At 39.3% G+C, this 15,800-nt stretch overlaps 2 protein-coding genes across 2 annotated transcripts; one reads left to right on the forward strand and one right to left on the reverse strand.

Annotated features, from left to right (window-relative positions):
- The first annotated feature begins 308 nt into the window (after positions 1–308).
- On the forward strand, positions 309–9,621 carry LOC137181577 (uncharacterized protein C6orf132 homolog). Its single transcript, XM_067587385.1, has 5 exons — positions 309–971; positions 3,277–3,362; positions 5,556–5,646; positions 6,440–8,429; positions 8,534–9,621. Exons 1-5 carry the CDS (start codon positions 893–895, stop codon positions 8,631–8,633), a joined length of 2,346 nt encoding a protein of 781 aa, XP_067443486.1. The 5' UTR covers positions 309–892; the 3' UTR covers positions 8,634–9,621.
- Positions 9,622–11,362: 1,741 nt separating this feature from the next.
- wdr77 (WD repeat domain 77) lies at positions 11,363–15,146 on the reverse strand. Its single transcript, XM_067587386.1, has 10 exons — positions 14,751–15,146; positions 13,669–13,854; positions 13,444–13,585; positions 13,236–13,285; positions 12,852–12,922; positions 12,589–12,646; positions 12,284–12,355; positions 12,088–12,196; positions 11,938–12,006; positions 11,363–11,853 (listed from the first exon to the last, which is right to left on the reverse strand). The coding sequence occupies exons 1-10, from the start codon at positions 14,857–14,859 to the stop codon at positions 11,706–11,708; spliced, it is 1,014 nt and encodes a 337-aa protein (XP_067443487.1). The 5' UTR covers positions 14,860–15,146; the 3' UTR covers positions 11,363–11,705.
- Between the last annotated feature and the right edge of the window lie 654 nt (positions 15,147–15,800).

Consider the following 15,800-nt stretch of genomic DNA (forward strand, 5'->3'; position numbering starts at 1 on the left):
GACAAAGGGGGAACCAACACTGTAGAAGAAACTCCACCTGTGTAATTTGAAATAATAGATTTATGTTCTTTCCTATTTTGTCCTATTTCTCAATATTTAACATTTAATATTTATTAAATATTATTTAATATTTTTAATTTAATATTTATTTAATTTTATTTATAATATTTATTTCCTGGATGTCTTATTATGTCATATTTTATGTACACCTGTTAATCAGTCACCTGGTTTTAAAAGGTGCAATAAAAATGAACTGAACTTATTTATGATCATAATGACACTTTTATTACATATTAACATTAACAACCATAAGAGCAGCTGATTTGCCAATAACATATTATATCCTTTTGAAATCCAACACAAAGGCCCTTTGTGATCCACATAAAATAAAAGCTTAATCAATGGTTATTAATCAAATCGTCGTTCAGTCTTTTCGTCGTTAAGTCTTCTTTCCAGATCCCAAAAAAACCACGAAGTGAAACCTCTGTCGCAGTCAAATAGATCGACCACAATGCTTTGAGGTGCAGATGTTGATGACTGGCTCATTTGACGGCGATCAAAGCTGAGCAGCGATTAAACCGAGCAAATTAAAGACGGGAGCTTTGTGTGATTTGTGCTGGAATGTCGGTGTAAAGGAGAGCTGAGACCTCACCTGTTGGGAGTGTAAAAACAGGGAGGCACAGTGAAAGGAGAGGAGGCGGGGTTAGCTCCATTTTCTCTCTGTCCCGAAAACTTTACACCAAATCACAGGAGCCAGGTGTTCAGTGGTGCACCTGTCGCGTAACAAGGGAGTGTGTGCCCACCTGCTTTACCTCGGAGTTTACCGTATTGATCAACATGTGTCAATAAGCCCTTCTGAGTCGAACATCTGCACAGTAACCAATCAAAAATCATGAAGAGGGGGACGCTGAACTTCTTGGGTCGAAAGAACCAGTCTCTTTTCGACACCAATATCAAAATCAAGGACATGGGTGAGTAACACTACTTACAAGGCCTATAGGCTATAATGTAGAATAAGTGTTTACATAAACGAGTTACTGAAGAATAAGGCGACCTTTGTACGTGTCGATGACATAGAGAAAAGTCTACTTGTCTCAATGAAACGCCCATATGGACTTTAAAACTGATAATATAAATGGATTATACAGGAAATCTCAACAGTATTTAGTGTTATAGTATGATGTGTCCTGATAAATGAGATATTCATGCATGTAAAACCTGTTCTCAAATGTTAATGTCCCTTCTTGGTAAATCAGGTTTACTTTACACATCTTGATTGTGACCTGACCTCTGTCCTGTGTTGCCTGAACAATGCTCAAGGAAATAAAGGATTGTGTTTTAGGTGCAGCAGACACACATCTCTAGAAACTCCAGCCAAAACATTTGTAAAACTGAATATCTCTAATATCTAATAATATGCAAGTTAAATCATGTCTAAACCAGAGGTTTCAAGCGTTCTGGTTTAGTGTTGATTCAGACCTGTGAAGACACAGTTTCGGTGAATGTGAGTCAGCTTTTAATGTTGGATACACAACAAAATTATATGAAGTTGTGTTTGTGGTAGCATCAAGACTGAAATATCCAGAAAAACATGTGATAACCTGAAAGTAGGGTTAGATAATCCTGATGACATGAAAAAAACATATTACTCTTGTTTAAATACATTGATATTAATACAACATATTTCGGATCCAAACTATTTATTGGTGCTGTAAGAACACAGTATAACAACATAATATACATACTATAACAACTGAATGGCTTATGTGGTTGAAAGTTCTGGAAAAGAATAGTAAGTGAACCTTTAAATGAAGATTTTTTGTGAGATTATGAGAACATATTTGCACAAGCCATTTTTGAGAAGAGCTCATTATTAATGTACATACTGTTCATGTCAAATCAGTTAAATTTAAAGCAGCCCTCACAACCAGGAAAAGACAACTTAAAAGCTCTACCGCAATGTTACGGTAACACAAATCCCAGACAACATCCACTCTCTCTCTCTCTCTCTTCGTGACATTGGTTCCATTCGATTGGCGAGAGCAGGAAACAAGTGCAATTGCTATGCAAAGCTGCAACATGAGAAAGAACATTTGAACATATTTAAATCAGGAAGGCGCACAATAGGGAAACTAACCATTTGGTTAGACTGGTTTAACACCATGGCCAATCCCCTCTGCTGTCATTCGAGGTGACATAATCACATTTTTGGTCTAAACTGCATGACCATCATAGGGGACAACATGATTTTTTTTTTCTTCCTTTTTAATGTCATGCTCCTTCCTTGCTCTTTGGTTCTTCTTTCTCCTGCTGTGATGTGAAAAGTGTTACTATAGAAGGCTGACAGAACATAGACACTAAGTGCCTCTCAGTGACAAGTCTCTTTCATCAGTCACTTATTGGACAAACAAAACGACTGACACTGAAATGAACAGCAAAGGAATGTACGACTTCTAAATGTCTCTTCTCTAACAACCCCCCTGACCTCTGATATTATCTGTTATTGTAAGGTTTAGCAAAATGTTTTTTCAGCTGCTCTGTCATTGTGTGTACCTCTACATCTAAAGTCCGGTGGGGGAATCAGGATAAGTTTAGTTTTTGGGTCTTTGCCTCAGTGCCATTGCTCTTTTGACTCAACTTTGCCCTTTGCCTATGTGTAAGTGAGATAAAGACCATTTTCTGACCCTTTCCACTAATAGTGAATAATAAGAAAAGCAATAATAAATAATCTCTTTAGAGTTTGACTTCAAAACTTATTATCCTTGTGCTCCTGTGTTTGCAGTTAAAAAATACAAAAAGAACTTTAAATGCATTAAAAACACAAATGTTTAGTTGTCAACTGATACCAGGTCTTTTAGTAAGAGCAGAAATACATACAATGCAATGAATTTAACTTAAATATATCACAAAAAACCCTCCTGAAATCAATTATACATTGCTTCTTAAGTGATAACACATTTCTATTTGGAAATGTGATTAACATTATTTTTGAAGCTTTCACTTCAACACAATAGTAAATAAGATTACCATCAGCAGCGCATATCTATTTTGTTGTCAACAACAAAATGACACGCGACCACACAGCAGATAATTAGGCTGACAACCACTAAGAGACCAATTCAGGGCATAAAGTATCTCATTACCTGCACAATGACAAGGACAATAACTCACAGAGCTTTGAGCAGAAATTGAAGGGCAAAAATAATAAGTAGAAACTTGCTTTGCTACCAGAAGCTTGCCAGAGGCTAATGATGCTTTCCTTTTTTTTTTCCTCAGATAATGTGGAGTTGGTGCTGGGGTCATCAGCGATCCCAGAGTCGGGTACTGCCAGTGTGCGGGCCAGACCCACAGTCAAGCATCATGTGAGTATCTCAGGAAATCTTCATTTTGCACATAGATTTTTATTTTATTTTACATTTATCACTCACTTTATGATGGTAGAGTAACAGGTAGGCGTGTTGATAGTCTCCACTGTGTCTTTTACCTGCAAGTTAAGGATTACTGAATCTTAAAGTCTGTATATGAAGAGCTGCACAGATGCAAATGAACTGATAAAGGTCAGTTTAGTGTTTGACTGGCAGAGTGCCTTTGAATCTGGCTTAAATAAGCCCAGTGCCATGACACGTATGAACCTGGAAAAACAAGGCCTGTGTGTTGTTAAGTAACTGGTTGTAATTTAGTATGTTTAATGCTGGAGTCAGTAGAGTTTGGAGCTGTTGTCTGTCCGATGAAAGTCAAGCAGAGCTGCAAAGTCACTTTCTTATCTAAAAACTTAAATATACTTTCATGTGGGAGTGATAAAACTTGACATTTTTCTTGGAATGATATTCAATACAGCTGTTGACGATGACGTAACTCTCAATGAGATATCACAGCATGCTGTCCACAATAAAGATTATATCACAGGGAAAAAGCAAAGCTCAATTGAACAGTACAGTGTTATGTTCAATCATTGCTTTGACATTGCTTTCAGCTTCATTTCTTAGGTGGTTTAGAAAGATTCACTTTTACTTGCCCCACTACATGAGCAGTTTGTTTGCTCTCACGCCTCCCATTAAATCGTCATGGTGCAGATATGCACACAGAGCTCATCTCTGCTCTGGTTCACGCCTCAGTGTTTGGGAGTGTTCTGTGCATGTGTCTGTGGCATTTGTTGGACGCGGCACGCCTAGCAGCACATGGGCAGGACAGCTCAGCACTGCTGTGACAGATGAAAGTGAGTCATGGCGCAGGGACCAAACAGATGAAATCAAATGGATCATACGTCATTTTTAATGACACGCCCTTGGTCTGTGGTGCAGTGTTCAGAAGTTACATCTGGTCCTGTGATTATTAGCAAAGAAAGTGGCTATCTAAGATTGCAGCTGCCTGAACCTGAGATCTGTTTGATTTTTTGGAACGTCGATAGTTGGCTGAATTTGCACATAAAGTACTTGAGAACAGTTTTATTATATGTATAAGAATGTTACATATCTGTCTAGAATTTGAACAGTTTGTAACATGTATGCAAACACAGTAAATACAGAAAAACAGTATCTGAGCAACTTCAGGATCATAATTCATTAATAACCTAATTAGACTGTTTTTCTGAAACAAGTGAAACTGTCATTAGCTTGTTGCTTTGTTGAACTAGCAGATTACTCAAAGGACCTGCAGCACAGCAATAAGAGGTAGAACAGTAAAATATGCTATGTGTTGCTGGAAAGGTTTCCTGCCCTTTGGAAGGGCATATACCATGTTAAATCTCATGGACTTGTATTGTGTCAACACAGTCTGTGTTTATTTTTAGCATTGTTTGAGCTCTGATGAGAACAGCAAATCTTTCACTCTCTCTGGCTTTTTCTCCGTCTCTCTCACACAGACACAAACACACAGGTATCTAAGTGACAGCCTGCAATTTTCTCTGCCGGGCCCACCTTAACGCGAGTCAATGTGATGAATAATAGGTGTATCCTCTGATTCACCAAGTGTTCCTCATGAGTGAAGTATGTGTGGTGTATAAAAAAGGATACCTCAGAAACATGTCACCTCCATTTTCATTGTGGAAAACCTTCATATCTAAGAATAACCTAAAAATATGCTCTACTTGGTGACAAAGATAACAAATTAATGCATTTTAGTACAGAACAGTAAGTTGTAGTAAAAAAGAAGGTCTGTCATTCATGGCAATGCTTTTCATAGATTAAACTTAAAATGATTATATACTATAATAAGGCATTTGTGAATTGTCATACCCTAGCTTCCTCATAATACTAAAACCTGAGAGGAAATTACATATTTTGGCAGCAAGGTTTGCTCTGTTAATCATCTAACAAGTATTGGACATGCTAACCTGTTTTCAAGGTACACTGAGCGTTGCAATTGTTGAAAACTGGTTTGATCACTCCACAAGTGAAGGAATACAAGGGGAGAAAAAAAAAAGATCTTTTCGGCGCCTCTACAACACAATGTAGAGTTTATTTCATCTTTAGCGCTGTTCCTGAACCGTGCTTTCTTTCTTATGTCTCAGTTGTTGAAATGTCAACAGGTTGATGGTGTTTGTTTTCTCCTCACAGTCCACATCTGAGAGTTTTCAAGGGTTTGCTGTTCCAACACCAAAAGTCCCTCTCCTCCCCCATGTCAATGGTCCAAAGACCAATGGTTCAGGTGAGCGTCTATCGCTTAACTACCTCAAATATGTACTCTAAGTTTAACATGGCAAAGCCTAGAATTCTATTATTTACACTCCTGATCATTTGTGGTAACCTAACTTTGACTTGGTTGATGGATCACAGTAATCAGAATGTGTTGAAAATTCAGGGCAGGTAAATGTTTGTCCAGGCAATTGCTCAATAGCCTCTCTGAAAGGGTCCAAACAGCCATACCAGATGGCAAGCATATTTACAGAATGGGAGTGTTTGCATTTATGGAAAGAAGTAGATATAATCCCATTTAAAAATAAAATAATAATAATAAATATTTGTGAACAATTCTACATCTATGGATCTATTGATCCATTTAATAATAATTTGCAATAAAACTGTTCCTTGCATGCCGTAATTGCATAGTTTTTCATTTGCTCTGAAATGCTCTTATCTTACTTGTTTTTCAGGCTTTAGACTTTACTTGAGCTTTAAATGGATTCTTTATGATGTATGTACTGTAGTTATTATGCTTCTATTGCCATTTCTACACACAAGTGAATGTGACATTTGAAAGTACCTAATCATATCCAGAATACTCCAGGAATTATTGGCATGGTTGCCCTTCATAGAATTTCATTGTATTTTTATAATCCTGTTGACACACAGTATGTCTCTGATAGTGTTATTTCTACATTGTGTAAAAGCTTCAAACATAAGACAGCAGCACATGTTAAACAGTGTAAATGCTCATGCTCCATAGTGCACAACAGCACTGATCTTTTCTCAAATATACTCTGTCTTCTTTCCTTTCGTAGTCGGTGGAGATCGGTTATCCAACGGATCAGTTATCTCTGTGCCTGACCTGGTGGAGGGGGAAATATTTGTTCCTCCTCCTCCCTCTGTGGCCCCTCCACCCCCTCCAGGGACTTTTATCCCTCCTCCACTAGACTTCATAGGTGATCTAGATGGTCCAGACCTGGCAACCCTTCAGCCTCCTTCCATGCCTGCTCCAAAACTCATGTCACTAGCACCCTCCATGGAGGAGGATCTAAGCCTCTTAAAACCCCCACCAATGGCTCCGCCAAAGCCTCCATCTACTTGCTCTAGCAGCTCTACGTCATCCATACCCATTTCTATCCCACCACCAGCCAAAGTTCCTGAACATCCAAAATTTGCCCCACCACAGCCCCCTATTGAAAGGCAACAGAAGACTTCTAAGACGCCACCTCCAAAGCCCATTAGACTGTCCTCTATCTCCAACCTTGACTCCCCACCACAAACCCCTGCTCCACCTCCACCTGGGCAAACACCCACACAGTCCACCTTCAATCCCCAAAACACAGCAAAGCTTTACAATGTTCCTCGGCCTTCTGTTCTCAGTGGGTATGAGGATCGTGACACCAGACCCAAGCAGATCTTACTCCTGGAGGATTCTGGGTCTGGTATGTCCGCCCCAGTGCTTGTCAAGGTAGATGGAAAAGCCCCTAAGGTGGCACCACCATCTAAACCAATTTCCAAAGATGTATTGGATGTTAAGGAGAACTTACAAATTACCCCGCCCTCTCAGTCACCCCTACCTGGACCAAAAAAGGAGGCTAATACAGGGACAGTTTCAGCACAGCAAGAAACAGAGAAACCTCTTCAGACTCCACATCAAACATCACCACAGCTTCAGAAAGTGAACAGTACTGAGGTGAATTCAGAAACTAGCCAAGGCAAACATCAATCTCCAAGTCAAAGTCGCAAATTCAGTCCATTATTAGATTGTAAACTACGCCACCTGAAGAGTAGTGAAACCAATGGGGCACGCGAGGGACCTGCAGCTTCCCCGCTGGCTCTCTTAATGGCGGCAAAGCAAAGAGAAAAGCAGAGATCGACTCTGTCACGGGAAAACAGTGCCAAGAAGACTGAGCAGCCTAGTACGAGCATTCACCAGAGTGACTCAAGTCGCAATTCCTTTATTGTCATTCCAAGATCCAGCTCACCCTCCTCTGTACCATCTCAAGAGAGAACGCAGGAGAGACCAAAGTCTCTCATTCCTATGGAGAATATGCAAACAATTCAGACTCTAGAAAAATCGGACAGCACCACACTGATCAAGAATCAGATACCATCTACCAGTCCAGCTCTCAGTAGGACAGCAGAAGCTGCATCCCCAAGTGTGAGCAACCAAGTTGTGCAGAAACTAGATCCAGAGCAAAGCCTGCCAAAGTCTCAATCTTCACAGTGTGAGGATAATAAAGAGGTGTTAAGTATGCCATTACTTCCCCCGCCGCCAGAGTTTGACGATTTTGATGAGATTATGGAGCCCCCTCCTTCCATCCGTCCACCTGATCCTCCCATGAAAAAGACACCAACGCCAACTGTAAACCCTCTCCCTCCAGCTCATGTTCCACCACCTCCACCAAAACCTAACCCTCCAAACCCTCCAGCAGCTCCAAAGCTCCCGCCTCCTGACACTGATGTCAAACCAAAGCAGCAAGTTCAGACAAAACCGCAAGTGGCCCCTACTCAGCTACCATCTACTCTTTCGCCCAGTCAGGCTACACTCCTGAGCATCTTACAGAAGAAGATGTTGGAAATGGACCACAAACTAACTCCCATGAAAGATGTAGACTCCAGTTCTGATGACTGGGGTGCCCCCCTGTCTAATGAGGACACTAAGATCCCTGTTGTCCCCAAAGCCACACCACAGAGCACGAATTACCCTGTGGCCAAGAAAGCAGCAACCCTGGACATGCGGGAATTGGAGGGTAAAGTGGTCAGAAAGTATCAGGAGACGTCCTCAAAAAAAGCTACCACCAGGTAAGACCTCCTGTGCTCAAATATGACACCATCATTATTAGCCAGTAAGACCAATGTTTGGGTAAAGTATCCACTCATAATCGTGATTGTGTTCTTCTTTTCAGCAATGGACCACAGTCAAAACATCAGTATGGTATGACATTCACAGTTCGGCCTGGAACTAAACAGCCTATTACTCTTGTCAGTAAAGGGGATTCTCCATGAGAGGAGTAAATAAGATAGGTGTTCTTCAATATATAGCCCATAATGCTTTTGATTGTAAAATGTACTTTTACATCAGAAGGAATTTGTACAATGGGGGAAAAAGCACTTTGAACAAATGAGTTACACAAATGCGGTTGTCAGATATGTTGAAAATGTCTCCTAACAATGGTTCGCTCTACTATGAATAGTGTAGTCTTAATGTATTGCCTAATCTCCAGAAAACACACTGTCAAATAGTGTTTTCTTTTCTGTTTTTATATTTTATTTTTGTTGAAGTATAAAGAGAGAGTAGACCATGCACCAAGTTTTTTTTGCTGCTGCCGTTTATTCAGTGTAGAGGTATGTATTGCCTTTTTAACCACAGCTTTTAATCTATCTCAGTGCCATGTGGATAAAACTCATATGAGCAAATTCTATTAATAAAATTCTTTACACTTCATTGCTGTAAACTATATGCTGAGTGAAATGACTGTACATTATACAGTCATTTGTAGAACATGAAAAGTCTTCAGTAGATTTAATAATCTATTGAATCTATTGTAATCTTGATTGTAAAATAGAAAAATAATATAAAATGTAATTATTGCGGTTCATGCTGTAATTACATGTCCCATAACTGAAATGTTTCTTCACTGTTACATTTACATTTTGTAGGTCCATGGAAAGAAGCCAACTTTAAATTCAGACGAGTGCTAGTAGGATTGTTTCTCATATTTATTGATCTAGGAAATGTTTTGCCATCTGTATAACATTTATTCTGCATATATCAATGTAGCTACATTTCTGTTGCTATGCTGTAAATATTGGTTTGTATAAGATTAAAATAGAACATACATACTGTAAGATGTAGTTGTATGTACATGTTAAGGTTGTGTAATCAAAATATTTAAAATATTGGTTATAAAGTCTTTAAGCAGAGTTGTGTATCTACACCCAATGTTGTCCAACAACTCCCTAACTGGAAAATAAATACTAACAGTAATTTAAATGTTGTTGAGTTTTTTGTGTACGGTTTTAATGTGTTGTGTTAGTGTCAAGACATCTTAGTCAGTAAAATGTTACGGAGACATTACGTTGTTGGTCATTAGTTAAGTGAAAGTCGACTTGGAGACAAACTCTACATCAGAAGCAGTTCACATGGCTAACAAAACTTGTTGAAAAGTGAAAAAATTAAAAGCAACATAAAGGCCCATGAGAGGAACCCTGTAGACAGAAGCACGGCCAACATTGTGCTTTTTGGTGTGCATATGAGCAAGATTTTAACAAAATGGCATCATAGTTCCATTATCAACATAAAGACTTTCATCAGCAATGTTGAAAATGTAACATTTTTCCTGACATGGTGAGGCTAGATTCAGGAGCTTAGCAGATCTCAGTATTAAAATTAATTTCTCAAATCAATCACATATAGTAAAACATTATCTAATTACTCAGTATACAGAAATTCCACTGTTAATTACCTCTGACATCTCTTCAGTCACAACAGTACAGTATGAACCCTAACAACAGTTGGTCAGAGTCAAAGATCAGCTTGGCTAGTTATGTATGGTGGTATGTATACATACATACATACATACATACACACACACACACACACACACACACACATATATATATATATATATATATATATGCATTGTATGTGTATGCATGTACTGTATATATATTGTATATTATGTATATGTTCTATATATATAAATACTAAGGGCTGAAAGAGAGCTAGAAAAGATGTGGGGTGTAAAGGCAACAGTGGTGCCAGTGGTTATCGGGCTGTGACCCACAAACTGGGAGAGTGGCTCCAGCAGATTCCAGGTACAACATCTGAGGTCTCTGTCCAGAAGAGCAGTCCTACGAACAGCTAAGATACTGCGTTGACCCCTCAAACTTTCAGGCCTCTGGTAGAGGACCCAAGCTTGAGGAAGACACACCACCACCCCCCCATGGGAGGGGGGTGAGAGAAGGATTTGATTTATTTTATGTATATATATATATATATATATATATATATATATATATGTACTCTTTGATGATATGGGTAATTTACCAAATTCCTTTTAAGGACATGCTACTTGTCAAACACAATACTGTGAAACAATACTTCAACTTCACATGCTGGCAGTTCTGAGATTGCATGTTGGGACAGCTGTGCTTTGAGCTAAATGCTCATGCTAATAATATTTATGTTATAGTTTAGTGAGATGGCAAAAGTTACTAAATGTAATGGCAATCCATTCATTAGTTGTTGATATTTCTCTGTCTGGACTGACTCACATTGCCATCCCTTGAGCCACGCCCCTAGCATGGCTAAAAATAACAGCTTTCTACCATGGTGGGCCACATTGCTGTTGTTCACCACAACTATAGAGAATGGCATCTGAGGACATTATTGTTATTATTATTATTATGGTAAAGTTTATATTATTAGCCATTTCACATTGTGCTGGCGACATGTGAAAATATTTATGGCATACACAGATGAGCAATGACACCTTACCTGCCACTGACGGCAGATCACACATGTAATCTTGTTAACTTCTGAGCTAACCGCCCACACTTGTCACACATAGACATACTACCCTCGTCTGACTCGGCAGTGGGTCAATAGGGTCTGCCTCAGCCACACTGTTTTATAAGTATACAGTATATGGGAAATATCTGCAGCATGAACCCAGATAAGGTACACATAACATATATCGAACACCAGAAAACACAAATAAATAACAAAATGGTATTGCTATTACAACATTAAGTTACCTTTAATGTAAAACTTTGAATACAAATGGGTGGCTTCATATGTCATTACAGCTGGATGGAAATGCTATACAGTATGAAAGACGTGAAGAGAGACTGTATTGTACAGTAGAGTTTTAATGCATCAAGGCAAGGACTGGAAGAGCAAAAGCCAAAGTATTGTGCATATATTTTGGGGGACTGAATGACAACGAGCGACTTTAATCCATATCTCCTGACTGACATGTTAGATTTAATTTTTTAGATACACCCCTCAAAAATAGAGAGGAGGTTAAGTGATTTAAACGTCGCTCTTCCAAGGTGTGTGATCATCTGTTGGATCTAAGAGGAGGAGTTGGGAGCTTCAGCAGCTGGATCCACTGTGTGGTGAAGCACAAGGTGATCCCAGCCTACAGTCGTGAGGGTGTTGGAGTTGCCATGGAGCCAGCACACACCTTTGACAAAGTCCTGGTGTCGCCGATCTCTAAATCTATGGAAGCAGAATACATGATTAGTATTTTGAATGGTGCAGGAGACTGGTCAGGGGTTTTTAGTGTGAAGTGCAAAGACTCACATTTCTCGGAGTTCAGAGTTCATAACAGTGAGGGAGCAGTCATCGCTAATGGAGGCTAGCAAGGAGGCACTGGGATAAAAAGAGAAAGGAGTTAAAATTCAGAGAGGAGCAAGATAAAAGACTATGAAGACTGACAGAATTTATGTTTACCTATGTGTAGAGAAGGCTAGCCCGTTAACTCTGCGGCTGTGGACATTTTCCACTCGAGCCGGCTCTGTTCCCAGGAAATCCTTCACTGTCACTCTGCCCATCTCATCACCTGAGGCACAATAAGTATGATCAAAAACACAGGGACTACTAATTCAGAGCCTCTGTCACTCAAACAATCTGTACTGCTGGTCCTTACCAAAAGCAATGGTGCTTCTGTGGTGGGGGTGCCAAGCTACAGTTGTAGGCGAACAGCTGGGAGCCTCTAAATCTAAAACAAAACCACAGAGAGAAATGGAAGATGCATAATAATTAAAAAAAGCATCTTGACAGGATCCAACACCAAGAAATGAACTAGACAGACTATTAATAGATACTAGGTGGCTGGTGACACTTAATCTGTAATGAACAGTTGGCCTTGTTTAGCAAAATGAATTCCAGTACTGTCAATAACCTGGAAAAAATGTTAAAACCTAGTTGTCCAAGCTGGGAAAGGTTGCTCACCTATTCTTGAGGCTGGTTTATTTGGCTTCCTTCTGTCCCACATCAACACACGGCCGTCCTAAAAGATTACAACAGGTTAAGTTTGGATGTATTTTTACAGTCCTCTTTTCTCTCACAAATTAATCATCTTAATTACTGCTGGATTATCTTTGTTACACAGTATTTTAGAAATTCTACTTGCATCAGGTTCTGTTATTTATTGTTTGTTTGTTGTTGTGTTCACAACACTACATGGAAACTGATGATGACGACTGGTATCTTACTTGACCGCAGGAGATGAAGAGAGAATCGTCTGCAGGGCTGCAGGCAACACAACTGATTGGCTGTGTGTGTGCTGAGGGAGGAATAAAGAGATATATTCAGTTATGGTTTTACTAACATATTATGAGTGAGCCCTTTAGTTTTTCAAAAGACAGCTAAAATTGTATTTTAATATTAGAAAATGTCTGGATCTGTACCAAAATACACATAATGATAGACAATACATGTGACATAGTTTTTTAGGTTGAAGAGAAATATACACTTAGTGGCAAATGTAAAAACCTACAAAAATAGAAACTTGAACTAAATGTGTCCTCAAGATAAATTTACATGGTCCATTCCTACCATCTAGCTATTCTGACAAGAGTTTGGAGATGTTCTCTTACCACTGTATGTAGTGACAACCATCTCCTGACTGAGATCCCAGACTTTAATTCTGTAGTGAAGAGAGGGAAATGGATGAATTGTGATGAAAGGAGTGATAAATTAAACCAATAAATAATAAATAAATAATACCAAAGTTAAAAGTATGCCTCTGTTCTGCAGTGACACTTTATGCAACGGTGTGTTTATCCATGTAAAACAGAGTCTAACCTGCAGTCCATGCTGCCAGTCACAGCACTGCTTGCTCCAGTAACGGGGCTCACTGTGGTAACAATATGGTCATGCTCCTGTTTGGTGAAGCGATTCACCAGCAGGCGCTCATCCTCTGCAAGTTCCCACAGCTCCAAGGCACCTGCACAGTCAAACACATCCAGTTTATCAATCATATCTAAATCCTACTCCTTGATTTATGACTTAGATAAGTCTGAATCTTACCAGAGTCTGATGCAACAACGACACCCTTTTCTGACACCCATTTGACATCTATGACACCAGCCTCAGTCTGCACACCGGCTTTGCAGAATCCCTCATTGGGGGCCTGTTCAGGGTCACTGTAGATCCACACAGAGCCCTGCCAGCTCCTGCCAGTGAGGCTGGAGGCACCAAGCAGCAGGGTGCCATCTGAGAAAAGAGATAATAATAATAATAAAAAAAACATTAACAAAACACCTGTATTTTTAATGCTGCAGTGACAGCTGTCATTTAGAGCAAAATTCTTCAATTCAGCTGGCATCCAATTGTCAAAGCATCTCATCTTTAAGCTGTGAAATGCAGTTTAATCAACGTGGTTGCTCATTCTCACAGCCACTTGTACCTATTTTAAAGCCTTATGATAAACAAATGTGCTATTTATTTAAAGATCCCCCAACATATGTATTAACACATACAGAAATAATCTGCTTGGAACATGAATGTGTGTCTGATATGGTTTTTCCAGAAAAAAGTATAATTATCACGTTAAAATCTGCATCTCCTCCTTTTCCCTCATTAAAAATTCAGAATCTATGAACCTGTAAATATATTTCATATCAGAAGTTTAACTGCAGGACACAAAATTTATCCTACATCACTGTAAAGTCTATTCTCAGTGTTTGTGCACTGGGGGCTTCAAGTTTCCACATCACACTTGTGTAAATTGGATACTGGACCAGGATTGGCTTCAAAACTGGTTGTGATGTCACAAATCCTGCTCGTAGGCCCACCCTTAAAGTAAGATTTTCAATGAGCACAGAGAATCTTTCTACTTTCAGCAAATAGATGTGAAAACAGCTTTCTATTGTCAAATTGCACATGCATCATTCTGCACAGTGGACCTCAAACATTCAACTGTAGCAACAAGAGGAAAAACACATTTTTGAGTGGAGAGAGACTTCAACATTTTGCTGGACTGTATATACACCAAACTTAACCAGAAGATCATTGCACATCAGTCCAGATGTGGGCAGACTAATAACAAACCAACTAGCGGCACCACGTGTTTACCTGAGTAACCAACACTAACTTGCCTTATTACCTACCTGCTCTGTATTGCGCCGAGCACAGATGCTTCTCCATGCATGCCGGAGCATTGGGGGGTATGTTCCAGCGGTTTTCCTTGATCATGCTAGTATCCACAGCACTTTTCATCCAGACAACGCACTTGCAATCTTCACTCGAGACAGATATGCTTTTCCAAACAACTTTCGCGCTATCTTAGCCTTAGCTAGCTAGCGTTAATGACACCACAGTTTTTTTTGGTCTAGTTTATTTGCAGTTTATCGTATCCTAAAAACACGATGGTGTCTATGTTGCGTAAAAACACAACAATGGGTGATGTTGCTAAAGTTGCCGTTTCAAGAATGAATGAACAAGTGAACAGCAACACATGGGAACACCGAGGAATATACACTTCCTGCTCCGGGTCTCTTCTTCTTCTTATTGAGGTTAATCGGCGGTTGGCAAACAATGAATTGGCGCATTACCGCCACCAATTGGTATGGAGGGTGGATCAGAAAGTCTAGTATTTACTATATTCATAAAAAACTCATATCTTCTCAATCAAATTAGGTAGTCTAAGATACTGAAAACACTCATTTATTGAGTTCTTTTGTAGGTCAAAGTGCACCTTCATCTTTCTTAGGTTTTGAATCAGATGCCTTCTTTCTGCCTCATATTTCTGATGCTTGACTGTTTCTTCTCCCCCACAGTGTTCACATCTGCCTGGATTATGTTTACCTATTTTGAATAGTGTACTGTTTAGTCTGTCCAAATCTAAGTCTTGGTATTATTGTCTAATCTCCTCTGTTACTTCCTGCACAACTCATTTCTCCCACTTTCTTTTGAACTCTCTGAATTAAAACTATCGTCCTTTCCTCTCTTCCTCCCATTGCTTTTACCACCTTCCCTTCAATCCTCTGCTTAATAATGCTTTTGATTTCTGTCTTGCTGAAGCTAACTGCCACATCAATGTGATCAAATCATCTGCCATTTAATTTCCTCTGATAATAATATGTGGTGGTACAAATCAAAATATTTCTGTAAGACCCATCATTTGTCTGAACAAGCTGACAAGCAAACAAGCTCTCTTC

Source organism: Thunnus thynnus, chromosome 4 (genome assembly GCF_963924715.1).
Source record: "Thunnus thynnus chromosome 4, fThuThy2.1, whole genome shotgun sequence".
Taxonomy (NCBI): domain Eukaryota; kingdom Metazoa; phylum Chordata; class Actinopteri; order Scombriformes; family Scombridae; genus Thunnus; species Thunnus thynnus.